Source organism: Emiliania huxleyi, assembly GCF_000372725.1.
Source record: "Emiliania huxleyi CCMP1516 chromosome Unknown EMIHUscaffold_213, whole genome shotgun sequence".
NCBI classification, from domain to species: domain Eukaryota; phylum Haptophyta; order Isochrysidales; family Noelaerhabdaceae; genus Emiliania; species Emiliania huxleyi.
Window position 1 is genome coordinate 147223 of NW_005200478.1, and position 11068 is coordinate 158290.

Here is an 11068-nt window from a genome sequence, read left to right on the forward strand (position 1 = left end):
CCCCAGGGTGGGCGACGGCTAGCGCATCACACTCCTCTCCTTAAAATCCCTGTGTGGTGGCGGCGTGCCGTTCTCCCATCCCTCCCTTGGGTTGTCTGTTTTCTTTCTTTCTTTCTTTGCACGGCGAAGAACCATACCCGGTACGTCCGGTCTGACGCTGTGTGATTCCTTTCTCTCTCTCTTCCGTGTCTTTTGGGGGCTTGCTTGTCCTCCTCGGTGCTGGGACAGACAGCGGAGCCTCCCTCCAGGCCGTCAATAAGAAGAGAGACGCGGGCTCTCTCGGCTACGGCTACAAGAACATTTAAAAATCGCGATTTACACCTTTATATCGAGGGGTTTTGACACCGATTATATTTTATTGCTTGAAAATTGTTAGGTACTCGCTCCTGTACCCGCCGCTCACAGTTCACACTCCAGTGCACTGTGCACTCAACCACACTGCTCGCACCTCTCAGACCCCAAGCTCTTCTTGCTCTGCTGCATATTTCTCAGCCTTTCGGCACCGCTAAACTGAAACACGTCCAGCAGGATGCCGCGCGCGAGGATGGTCGAAAATCGGCCCCGACCGGCCTACGCTAACCGGTGGCCTTGGCCGCGGCGCCCGCGCGCGTGGGCTTCTTGGCGGCGCGCTCCTCCGCGAGCGCCTCCTCCGCCTCCTTGAGGCGGCTCTCGAGGTCGGCGAGCTTCCGCTTGCCCCCCGCCTCGTCCGGCGCGGCCGGCAGCACCATCTGGAACTCCAGGTTGTCGATGTCCCCGAGCGTGGTCGCCTCATCGAAGGTGCCGGTCTCCGTCTCGCGCCGGAGGAAGTAGTTGACCTCGTGGGAGAAGCCCGGGATCTTCTTGACGACCTGGTCCATGATCTGTAGCAGTCGTGGGAGATAATGAGTGGGAGGTCCGCCGATGGCTGCCAGTAGCGGGTGTTGGGGGGGAGAGATCCGGCCAGGGGCGGGAACTGTGTCGCGCGCACCTTGGCGAGGTCGTTGGGGTGGACGATGTACCCCCTGATTTGGTACTGCACGTTCGACCAGCCCGGAGCGCGCTTATAGTTCTTGTTGGGCCGCTCCGTCTCCTGCTTGTCCTTCCACGTCTCGCCCTGAAAGTCGAGAATCCGCTTCCGCGTCACATGCTGCGGCAGGTACGTGTTGATGCACCCCCACGCGTCGGCCATCTCGTACATGGCGGCCTGGAGCGCGTCCTACTCCGACGGGAACTGGGGATCAGGACGGGCCCAGATGGGGAAGGGGAGGGGGGGAGGCTCACACCCGCAGCTCCTTGTCGTAGCCCATCTCGACGAGGGCGACGCCGGTCAGCATGACGGTCACGCTCACTTGGATCTGAAGGAGGCGCAACGCGGGGTCAGGAAGGTGAGAGAGGGCGGCCGTGTAGCGGGAGCGCACCTCCTCGACGATCGTCTCGCCGAACTTGGAGTCGTTGACCTTCTTGGACGCCTTGCTGCCCGGCGACTGCTTGCCGCCCGGCGTCTCCGCCATTTCGCCCTGTGTGGACAGAGGTGCGTGGGGCGATTCAGGAGTGCCTGGGACGGCGGTGCAGTATGGGGGCTGCAGGGCTGCTCACGAAGTACGCGCGTCCCTTCTGCGGGGTGCTTGCCATGGTGCTGCGGTGCCGAGCGGGGAGAGCGGAGGGACCGATGCGCTAGTGAATCGAGTTGAGACCGGCGGGCGGGGACACGAATGGGATCCCTGAACGTTTCCGCAGGCGAAAGGACAAGACGTGCTTTTAAAACAGAGAAACACGCCTCCAAGTGCTCCAAGTGCACGGCGAAGAACCATACCCGGTACGTCCGGTCTGTGCTCCAAGTGCACGGCGAAGAACCATACCCGGTACGTCCGGTCTGACGCTGTGTGATTCCTTTCTCTCTCTCTTCCGTGTCTTTTGGGGGCTTGCTTGTCCTCCTCGGTGCTGGGACAGACAGCGGAGCCTGCCCTCCCTCCAGGCCGTCAATAAGAAGAGAGACGCGGGCTCTCTCGGCTACGGGACCGGCCCCAGCTTCGGCTGAGGGCTGACAAGCTGCCGAGCCCAAATCACTGACACTGTGAGAGTCGTGATTTCTTGTTGGTTTTCAAAACTCTCTCTCTCTCTCTCTCTCAATAATCGCGTGTGGGGTGTGCCCAACATTTTTTTATTACTAAACGCGGTACAATATTAACACTCCTGGACGAGCACACTTCCAACGTCATTGCCGCCTCTGTCATCGCACTTTCAATTTGGGCTGTTCTTCTCGCTCGCCTCGCCTACATGTACTTCTAAGAATTCCTAATTCCGCCTCGCTTTTTTTGGATGGATCTCGCGCCGCCGCCGGTAGGGTGGCTCGCTCGGGGAGACCAAGCTGCTTTCGTTTCGCCGAAGACACACTGAACTTTCATTCCTTCTCGCTAGTTGGCTTTATGATGAAGAGCTGGGTGATCCTTGCGCGACTGATGGCTGTGTGTATGTGACCCTTTGTCCACGACCCATCCATCCGCCTCGATGTAAACTTTGTCTGGAGGGTTGATCGTCCTCCCTTGAATTGAATGGAGAAAGAGGGAAGAAGACTAAAAGTACGTACATGCACACACCGTGCAGCGCGGGGCCCACAGTCGAGAGAAGGGGAACTCAACATATAAAAGTGGGGCAATTGGCCGAAGCAATTAGCGAACCCTCTCGTTTCGTGGGTGTGTCGCCGCGTCGAGCGAGAGTATACGCAGCAGCGCACGAGCAAAATGGGGAAATCAAGCTCGCGCGACGCCTGCTCAGCCGACGAAGGCTGGCGCCGCCGCGTGGCACGTCCGCCCAGATCGGCTCCTCGGCTGTCGGGTGGAACGGATGTCAGCTGTGAGGGAAGCGGCAGCCTCTGGGGAGGCAGAGACGGAGGCCAGATATTTGACGAATTCCACTGTCACAGTCCGAACAGCGATAAGCTGGGGCCACAGGGAGGCTCGCCGTTTGCAGGCCGCAGCGCTGCCCTGCCCGTCACCCTCACGGTTGGCGCACGCGCCGCTCCGGCAACCCAAAGATGCTCCGACCCAAAGAGGCTCTTCGATGGCATCCATCGAAACGAGGCGTCCGTCCACGCGGCACTGAACCACCCGAGACAGCTCGAGGAGTGCCTGAGGCCCACCCACTTGTTGCCGTCCGAGATTGCCAACCGTCTCGACCCCGACGGCGACCGGCGACCGCTGCACTGGGCGTCTGCACGCGGCCACGCCAGCTGTGTCAGGCTGCTGCTGCAGGCGGGCGCAGACCCAGAGGCCGTCGATGCAAACGGGCGGACCGCGATGGCGCTGGGCCTCGAGCATGAGGAGTGTGCCGCGCTGCTCATATCGTGGGCGTCGGGAAGCAGAGAGTGACGGTGCGGAGCAGGCGGCGGCGCGTCAGGCGCAAAAGTCCTCGGTGGGCCACCGCCATCCGGCTGTGAAACAGAGGAGAATTCGGCCGGCCTTGCGTAGTTCGCCATCGCCTGTCACTGCACCAGCGCTGACGAGGGTTTACATGCACGTTCCGTGGTCCGGCGATGATGAGAGCGTCGGGGAGTCAGGGAGCGTAGTGGCTAGTGCGTTCTGAGAGGGAAATCCGCCCGCGCGCACGTGCACTACTCACACTAGACGAGATGTTCGTTCGAGACCGGCTAGCCCCTCGCCTCGGTGTTTATCGACCGTTTCTTTTAGAGACAAAATCGGCCTCACGCCCCCCCCCCCCCCGGCCGCCCGCCGCGAGATCGCCGAGATGCGCGATGCGTCGGGGTCTCTGTGCAGCGTCCGCGCAGGAGTCGGTCCGCGCTGGGGGCGCGCTGCACGCCTGGCACACTGCTTGCTAAAAATCTCTCTGCTCACTGGGTTCCTCCCGCGGCGTTTTTTTCCACATTAGTATTGCTGATATTAGGCACAAACCCGCCTCTTTGCTCTGAAGATACACATCTGTAAGTCTGGTGCACTGGGTTGGAACGGCCATAGCGCCATCAGAGCGCCATACGCGCGCAGGCGGGGACTCTTGAGCACTTTAGCACTGGATAGGGTCGGTTCCGCATGGTACGGGACCCCTCGATCGTCTCGCCCACCCTCACTGGTGTGTTCATTGGGTGGGGTCATAACAAACACGGTACAGGATTGAGGTGCACGCTGCAGAAGCAGTGTCGTCCCCCCTCTCCCCGACGGCGATGGCGGTGTGACCGATCGAGCTACAAGAGGAGCTTGTTCAGCAGGATCCGGGATAGTCAGATGGGGACTCTCCGTAAAATTGACTGCAGCCAGCTTCCCGGTCCGCCCCGGCGTCCATAGGGAGCTTCGCCCGCACGCACCCTGCGTTTAAGACCGTTTAAGGAATCGGCGGCGCCCCCCAGGAATCGGCGGCCCAGCCAGGCAGTGTTGCATTCTAAGAAAGAGGAAGAAACACGACAAAACCCCAACGGAGGGCTTGGAGGACATTCCGGTGTCTGAGGCCTGAATTCTCTTCGTGTCCTCCACGATGCCGCCCATGCCGGATCATGCGGCGGCGCAGGCTGGCGTCTCTCCGAGCGCTGTCGCCGCTCGCTCCTCCAGAAACCTACGCTGGGACATCAACATGGTCCGCGCCAAGGCGGGTCTGCGCTCAAACATGGCGGTGCCACGCCGAATCGCGCAAAAGGCGCGCCGCGCGCGACGATCGGGAGGAGCGAGCGGCGCCGAAGCGGCGTCCGACTTTGATGCTGCGCCGTCCGGCCGCGGAGTGGAGGTGATGCGACCGTGCCACTCCGGCGGGCGGTTTGCACTCTGCCACCGGCCCATCTCTGTCTGTAGGTGCGGCAGCGGCTGCAGCAGCTGCAGCAGCTGCAGGCGGACCGCAGGCTCTTCCACCACGCCAAGCAGCTCCAGGCGGCCGTCAAGAAGGCCAAGGCGCTACTGCTGCGCAAGACGGTGCGCAAGCTGCACGACGTGGCGCAGGGCCCGGCCGCGGAGGCGGCAGCGCTCCGCCTCGCGCTCATCAAAGCGCTGCCGCCCGCCGCTGTAGCCCGCGAGGCTCTGGGCAGCCGCGGCGTCTCCGTCCCCGCGCCGACGAGGCGGGGCACGGCTGCCCGCTCCGACGCCGCAGGGGCCGCGGAGGGCGAGTGGGAGCGGTTGCGGGCCGAGCATCCCCAGGCGAGCGCCGCGGCCGTCGGCGCGCTGCTCGGCAGCCAAGCGGTGCGAGAGCAGCTCGACGCGGCGGCCGCACTGGCGCGCTCCGCCGACCAAGGCGCCGCAAGCCACAGCGTCGAGGGCGAGTCCCACGAGCCAGCGCCCGCGCACGCTCCGCGGCGGAAGCGAGCGCGGCCGGAGGAGGGCGGCGCGGGCGAGAGGGCGGGCGATGGGGCGGCCGCGGAGGCTGGCGCGGCACGCCACCGCCAGCCAAAGGCAGCGTCGCGGAAGGCGCCGCGGGGGGCGAGCAGTGTCTTTGTCGCGTCCCTGGCTGCCGCGAGCGACGACGAGGGCAGTGACGAGGGCGAGAGGGCCCGGCCTTGCCTGCTCCGCCCCAGCAAAGCACATTCAGAGGCCGGCTGCGCGCCGTAGGTTCGGAGACGGGCGGAGCGGGGCGTGCGGGCGGCTTCAGCTTGGCCAGCGGCGGCGACGATCTCGACGCTCCGGGCGGCAAGAAGCGCAAGAACGTCATATCCCGAAGCGGCAACCGGATGGGCCAGCGGCAGCGCCGTGCCCTCGCCGAGCAAGCTGCGGAGGGCGGCGGTGGAGCCCAGGGCGGGCGCGGCGGTGGCCGTGGCAGCGGCAAGGGCAGGGGTCGGGCCGGTGGCAGCAGTGGCGGTAGGGGCGGGTCCAAGGGCGCTTCTGGCAGGGGCGGCGGCGGCAAGGGCGGCGGCAAGGCTGGCGGCCAACAGAGTGGCGCAAGACCGGCGGTTGCCGCGGCGCAGGGCGGCTCTTCGGCCGGCGCGTTGCACCCGTCATGGGAGGCAAAGAAGAATGCCAGCGCAGGCATCCAAGCCTTCCAGGGCAAGCGCATCACTTTCGACTGATGCGCGTACATGCTGCCCATTTATGCATGTTTGTGTACTGTATGACAGTGTATCGAGCTCTGTTCTCGCGCCCACCGGGCACCGTCTCGCCCGCCCATGAGGTCTTCGTTTGCAGGTTGTGATATCGTCATTGTGTGCAGGGTCTGTCACAAAATTCAGCCACAGGGGAATGGGAGAAATAGTGTGTCCGAGCTAGCCCTGGCTGGTGGCAATAATATTTCCCGCACCCCGCGGCGTCTCCCGTCTCCGTCTCCCCGTCTCCCCCCGCGCCCCCGCGGCGCCCTGCGCGTCTGGGACCGTGGGAGACTGGTGACGGCTGACGCTCTGGTGACTGGCGCGCAAAGACGAGAGGAAAGAGGCAACCCAGGTGCAAATGATGCGCGGAGTGCCGAGTGCGGTCTAGCTGCGCATATCTCGCACAAAATCCCCCCGCGCCTCGCGCGTCGCGGCCGCCACCCGCGCGAGCGGCGCGAGATGCGACTCGAGCAGACATCTATGTGGCCCAAGCTGGCAGAGCTGGCACGATGCGCCCCTTCTAGATCCTGGTTCCGGCGGCGTGCACAAGTCAATCTTCGCCCGGGAAGCTGCAGGAGGAGCAATGTACTACCGCTAGCGACTCGTAGGCGACGCATGACCCGCACTCGACTTGTGATCGCTCCTGAGGTGAGCGGCTTGTCCTTTGTGTCGCCGATAGGCCGGCTCGCTTTAGGAGCACCGAGTCCGCTTCGTGCTATACCTTCTCTTAGCTTTGCCCTCAGCTTTTCTCTTGCCTGGAGCATTGCACGTTACTCCTCTCGTCCTTGCTCTGTCTCAACGGGGGTGGCAGCCGGATAACGCCGTTCGTACTCGCTGCGGTCGTAGCAGTGGCTCAGGTTTGCGGTTCGACTGGTTGGAGGCAGGACCTTCCTCCCGCCGCTCATCCCCGGCTGGCTGAACGACGCGCCGCCGAGCAGGACTCGCTGCGTTTGAGCCGTAAAGCTCGGCTGAGAGCTACGCTCGAGGGCGCCAATGGTTGCGGCTTGCGCACGATCATGCTTTGCGATTTGTGGGCCCGAGCTGGCCGCTGTGACACGAATTCCCTGCTTCCCTTCTTTCGACGTCATACGCCGGCCACCGACGTAACGTCGAGTAACGGTCAGGGATGTTACTTACGTTTCGCTCTTGCGAACTCCCCGGATGTCTCAAAAAAGGAAAAGAAAAAAGTGAGAAAAGTCTTCAAAATTCTTTTCGTCCAGCACGCGAACTGCGGCCTCTCGTCTCTCGACGCCTCATGTCGTCGCCTCTGCTCTCGGCGAGCCGGCCGTGGGACGCAGAGTTTACGGAAGACACCGGCCGTGGGCGCGTCGCGCTGGCAGCCTTCTTTCTCGGCGCAGTCTTTGGCTGTGCGCGCAGTGCAGCTCGGCCGCCTGCCGCTGCCAACACGGCAACCCACGGCCTGCCCTTGACCGCAGGCTCTCTGCTAATGCTGGCGGTGATATCGAGCGCCGCTCCTTTCTTTGCTTACATGGCGATGCTCTCCGCCTTTCACATGTGCGAGTACCTGCTCACGGCAGCGTTCCGGCCGGACACGCTCAACTTTGACAACTTCCTTCTCAACCACTCGACGGTTTACCAGGTCATGATATCGCTATCGTGGGTCGAGTACTGGCTGGAGTATGGGCTCGCGCCTTCCAGAAAGTGCTGGGGGACGATCAGCACGGCCGGCTTGCTACTGTCTCTGCTCGGGCTGGGCACGAGGATCATCGCCATGTCGACTGCGTGCGTCACCCTGCCCTCGCCGCCCCGCTCGTGCCACGCCAGCGCGCGATCGGAGGCTGCTGCGACGTAGGTCGTCCAACTTCTCGCACATCATCGAGGAGGAGCAGCGGCCGGAGCACCAGCTCGTCACGCGCGGCGTCTACTCGTGCCTCCGCCACCCCGCCTACTTTGGCTACTTTTGGTGGGCCGTCGGCACGCAGGCGGCCGTGGTGCACCACGGGCCCTCTCCCTCCTCGCCTCACGCCCCAAGGCGAGCTCTCGTGCAGGTGCTGCTCGCCAATCCCGTGTGCGTGTGCGCCTACGCCGTGGCCAGCTTCCTCTTCTTCCGCCACCGAATCCCGTACGAGGAGCACTTCCTCGTCCGATTCTTCGGCGAGGAGTACCTCCGCTATCGCGAGCGGACCTGGATCGGCATCCCGGGGATCAGATCTATTCGGCCGGGCGAACTATGGGCCACAGACTCATAGAGTGGACTTGCACCGGAAGCTGGGTCGTGCCGTCACTGCTGCGGTCTCTGGCTGTTTTTGTTTTTCGTCTCGTTTTGTTTTTCGTCCCGGTCAATCGGAGTCATCGGCGAGTCTGGGACGCCCATCACCGAAAAGGCTAGCTGACACGAGTCCCTGGTGGTACCTGCTACAACTAGAAACCAATAAAACAGATCTCGCGCGGGGGTCGCCCGGACTCGCGCCCCGGCTCCTGAGGTTCCGGGCTCCGCGCGGCCGGGGGCGGAGAGCGGTAGCTGGAGCTCCTCGCCTCGCGGCGCCGGTGCGGATGGATGTACAGTTAGGCCATGACACAGGCCCCTTGGCCCCTCTCTCGGTTCTTCCTGCGGAGCCACACGACCGCTCGTCCCCCGACGACGCGCGCATTCTCCCACACCCCCAGACATGCCCACAGCGGTGAGACAAGACCCGCGCTCAAACCCCATCGTGACTCACATCGCCACGAAATCTGATCATACATCGCAGCAGTTCGCACACATGACAAAAGCTGTCCGAGCCGGTACAGCTCCCCTCCCCCCCTCCCCCCAACCCTCGCATCGAGTCTTGCGTCTCTCTCTTCCATGGCTCGCGGCTCTTTCTCCTCGCCGAGGACACCGCACCGCGCGACAGGCACAGCTCATGCTAGAGCTCATGCCTGTGGCAAGATCTTCTTCGTGGACTCCGCGTCGGCGGCGCTCTTCGGCTTCAGGTAACCGGCGCTGTTTCTCAATTGCTCGATCACCCCACACCAGCACGTCAGGATGAGCGTGAGCAGGATCAATGCGTACAGAGTGTCGGGGCCGAGGCCGAAGGAGGGCCCACCAAACGCGCTAGCGGCCGCCGCGTCCAGCTTGAGGGAGACGTGTTTACGCTCCCCAGGCCACACAAAGATTGGATCAAGCACGCTCTGGCCAAAGACGTGACCGTAGAGGGGGCCGTCAAGGAGCGCCTTGGCGATGATGGTGTTGGTCTGCAGGTTGGACTCGCTCTGCAACATCATGCCTGTGAAGGGCTCGAACCACAGCGATCGGCCGGTACCCATGGACGTGTCGTAGTGGAGCTCTGCGCCACCACCGTAGGGCTGGAGAGAGACCAACTGCCGCCGCGACGAGTTGCCCATGTAGGGAAGGGTGGTGAAGCTTCCGCCGAGCACGATCCCGTGCGGCTCGCGCATGCCGTAGTCGCACCCCGTCAACGTGAAGGCGCACATTCCAGTGTCGTCCCTGACACCACCGGAGGTCAGTTGCCAGGTGTCGCTCGTCAGCGAGTACCGCTGCACCGCCACGGCGTTGTGCAGGCGCTCGCCAGCGCAGCCGTTGTCGCACTCGAAGTTGTAGTTGCGAAGCGTCTCGGCCGAGTCGAACAGAGTCACCCGCTCGCCAAACGACGGGACGACGCCGATGGGCCGCAGCCCCGCGGCCGTCAGGGTCGGGTACTCGCGCGGCCCCAGCGGAGGCTGTGAGCCGATGATCGGTATGCCGTCGAGGACGAGCGTCCCACGCGTGGCGCTCATGTCGCCCGTGCCGTCCCACCCGGGGTCCGCCCAGAGCCACATCGCGTCGGCCGGCGGGATCGCGCTCAGATTGCGAGCCCCCTTGATGGCGCCGAGGCGGCCGATGTCCTTGGGCCGGCCTTTGCCCGTCTTCATCGTGGTGGTGAACTCGCGGCCTCCGTCGCTCGGCGCGCCCATGAGGCCGACGGCGGTGCCGTCGGCGATCGCCGCCTCGAGGTCGGCTCGGCTCTCGTAGCCGAGATAGATGTTCATCGCCGACGCCGGCAGCGCGGGCTGCATTGTGAGGGCGGACGTGTAGCCGCGGAAGATCTCGTGGAGCGTGTGGCGCACGAACAGGCCCTCGTTGAGGGCGCCGGTGCCGTCGGCCTTGATGACGGCCGCGTCCATCTGGAGGGCGCCGTACAGGCTCGGCACCGCGTAGGAGAGGGCGGTCTCGCCGCCGACCGAGGCGAGGAGGGCGAGGAGGTTGGGGTTGAGGGTGACAAACTCCAGGTTCCAGTCGTAGGGATTGACCACCCCCATCCGCGACCACGTCTTGCTCGTGTACTCGCTCTCGTCGTCGGACAGCTCAAAGTCAAAGGACTGCGCCTCGATCTTGAGCTCGACGCACACCTCCTCGAACGCCGGCACGGGCGTCGGCGTGGCGGTGAGCAGCGCGTGGCCATTTGTCAGATTGAAGAAGCAGTGCTTGAACGGCATCGACCCCGGCTGGCCGGCCGTGGCGTTCCACTTCTCAAAGGTGTCCATGACCGTCAGCATCTCGACAATCTGCGCGAAGTTGTTTGGGAGGACCACCAGGAGGGTGACGGGCATCCCGACGAAGAGATTCAACAAGGCGCTGACGACCATGAACTGGCAGCATCGTGTGCGGCGGGCGTACACCGAGCGCAGCCGCTGCGAGGGTGCCTCGGGCATGGCTCGTGCGTCCTGCTGAAGTTCCGCGCGCAGCCCAATCGGCGCGATTGCGGGCTCGCTTGTGTAACGACTCTGCGGGGATTCATCACAGCGCAGTCCTTGGAGGGTATGTCAAGGAGCAGAATACCGGTTCTCCGTCTTCACTGCCGTTCTAGACTCGGCTCGTTCACGGACGGTCGGGGTTGTTTGTGTCGCGAGGGGGGGGGGGGGGTTGCACGGACGGACCACGGTTTTTACGGTTCACGCATCACGGACGGACGGACGGAGTCGGGGCGGCGAGTCATCAGTTCACGGTACACCGCACGCGGACTCGGGGGCGGGAGCTAGTCGGTTGACGGTTCACGTTTCACGCGTCACCACAACTCGCTGACAACTCGGGGGCAACTCCGCTTTTTATTACTCGAAATAGCCTTGTTAGACCTAAAG

General features: G+C 63.8%; 2 protein-coding genes across 2 annotated transcripts; both read left to right on the plus strand.

Moving 5' to 3' along the window:
* Positions 1-2823: 2823 nt before the first annotated feature.
* Positions 2824-3347, plus strand: EMIHUDRAFT_235097 (hypothetical protein; the record flags this gene model as incomplete). The annotated part of the gene is made up of 2 exons (XM_005780529.1): positions 2824-2981; positions 3032-3347. The coding sequence occupies 2 exons, from the start codon at positions 2824-2826 to the stop codon at positions 3345-3347; spliced, it is 474 nt and encodes a 157-aa protein (XP_005780586.1).
* A 3897-nt stretch (positions 3348-7244) lies between these two features.
* EMIHUDRAFT_235099 (hypothetical protein) lies at positions 7245-8199 on the plus strand (the record flags this gene model as incomplete). Its single annotated transcript, XM_005780530.1, has 4 exons — positions 7245-7356; positions 7426-7732; positions 7803-7913; positions 7983-8199. The coding sequence occupies 4 exons, from the start codon at positions 7245-7247 to the stop codon at positions 8197-8199; spliced, it is 747 nt and encodes a 248-aa protein (XP_005780587.1).
* Between the last annotated feature and the right edge of the window lie 2869 nt (positions 8200-11068).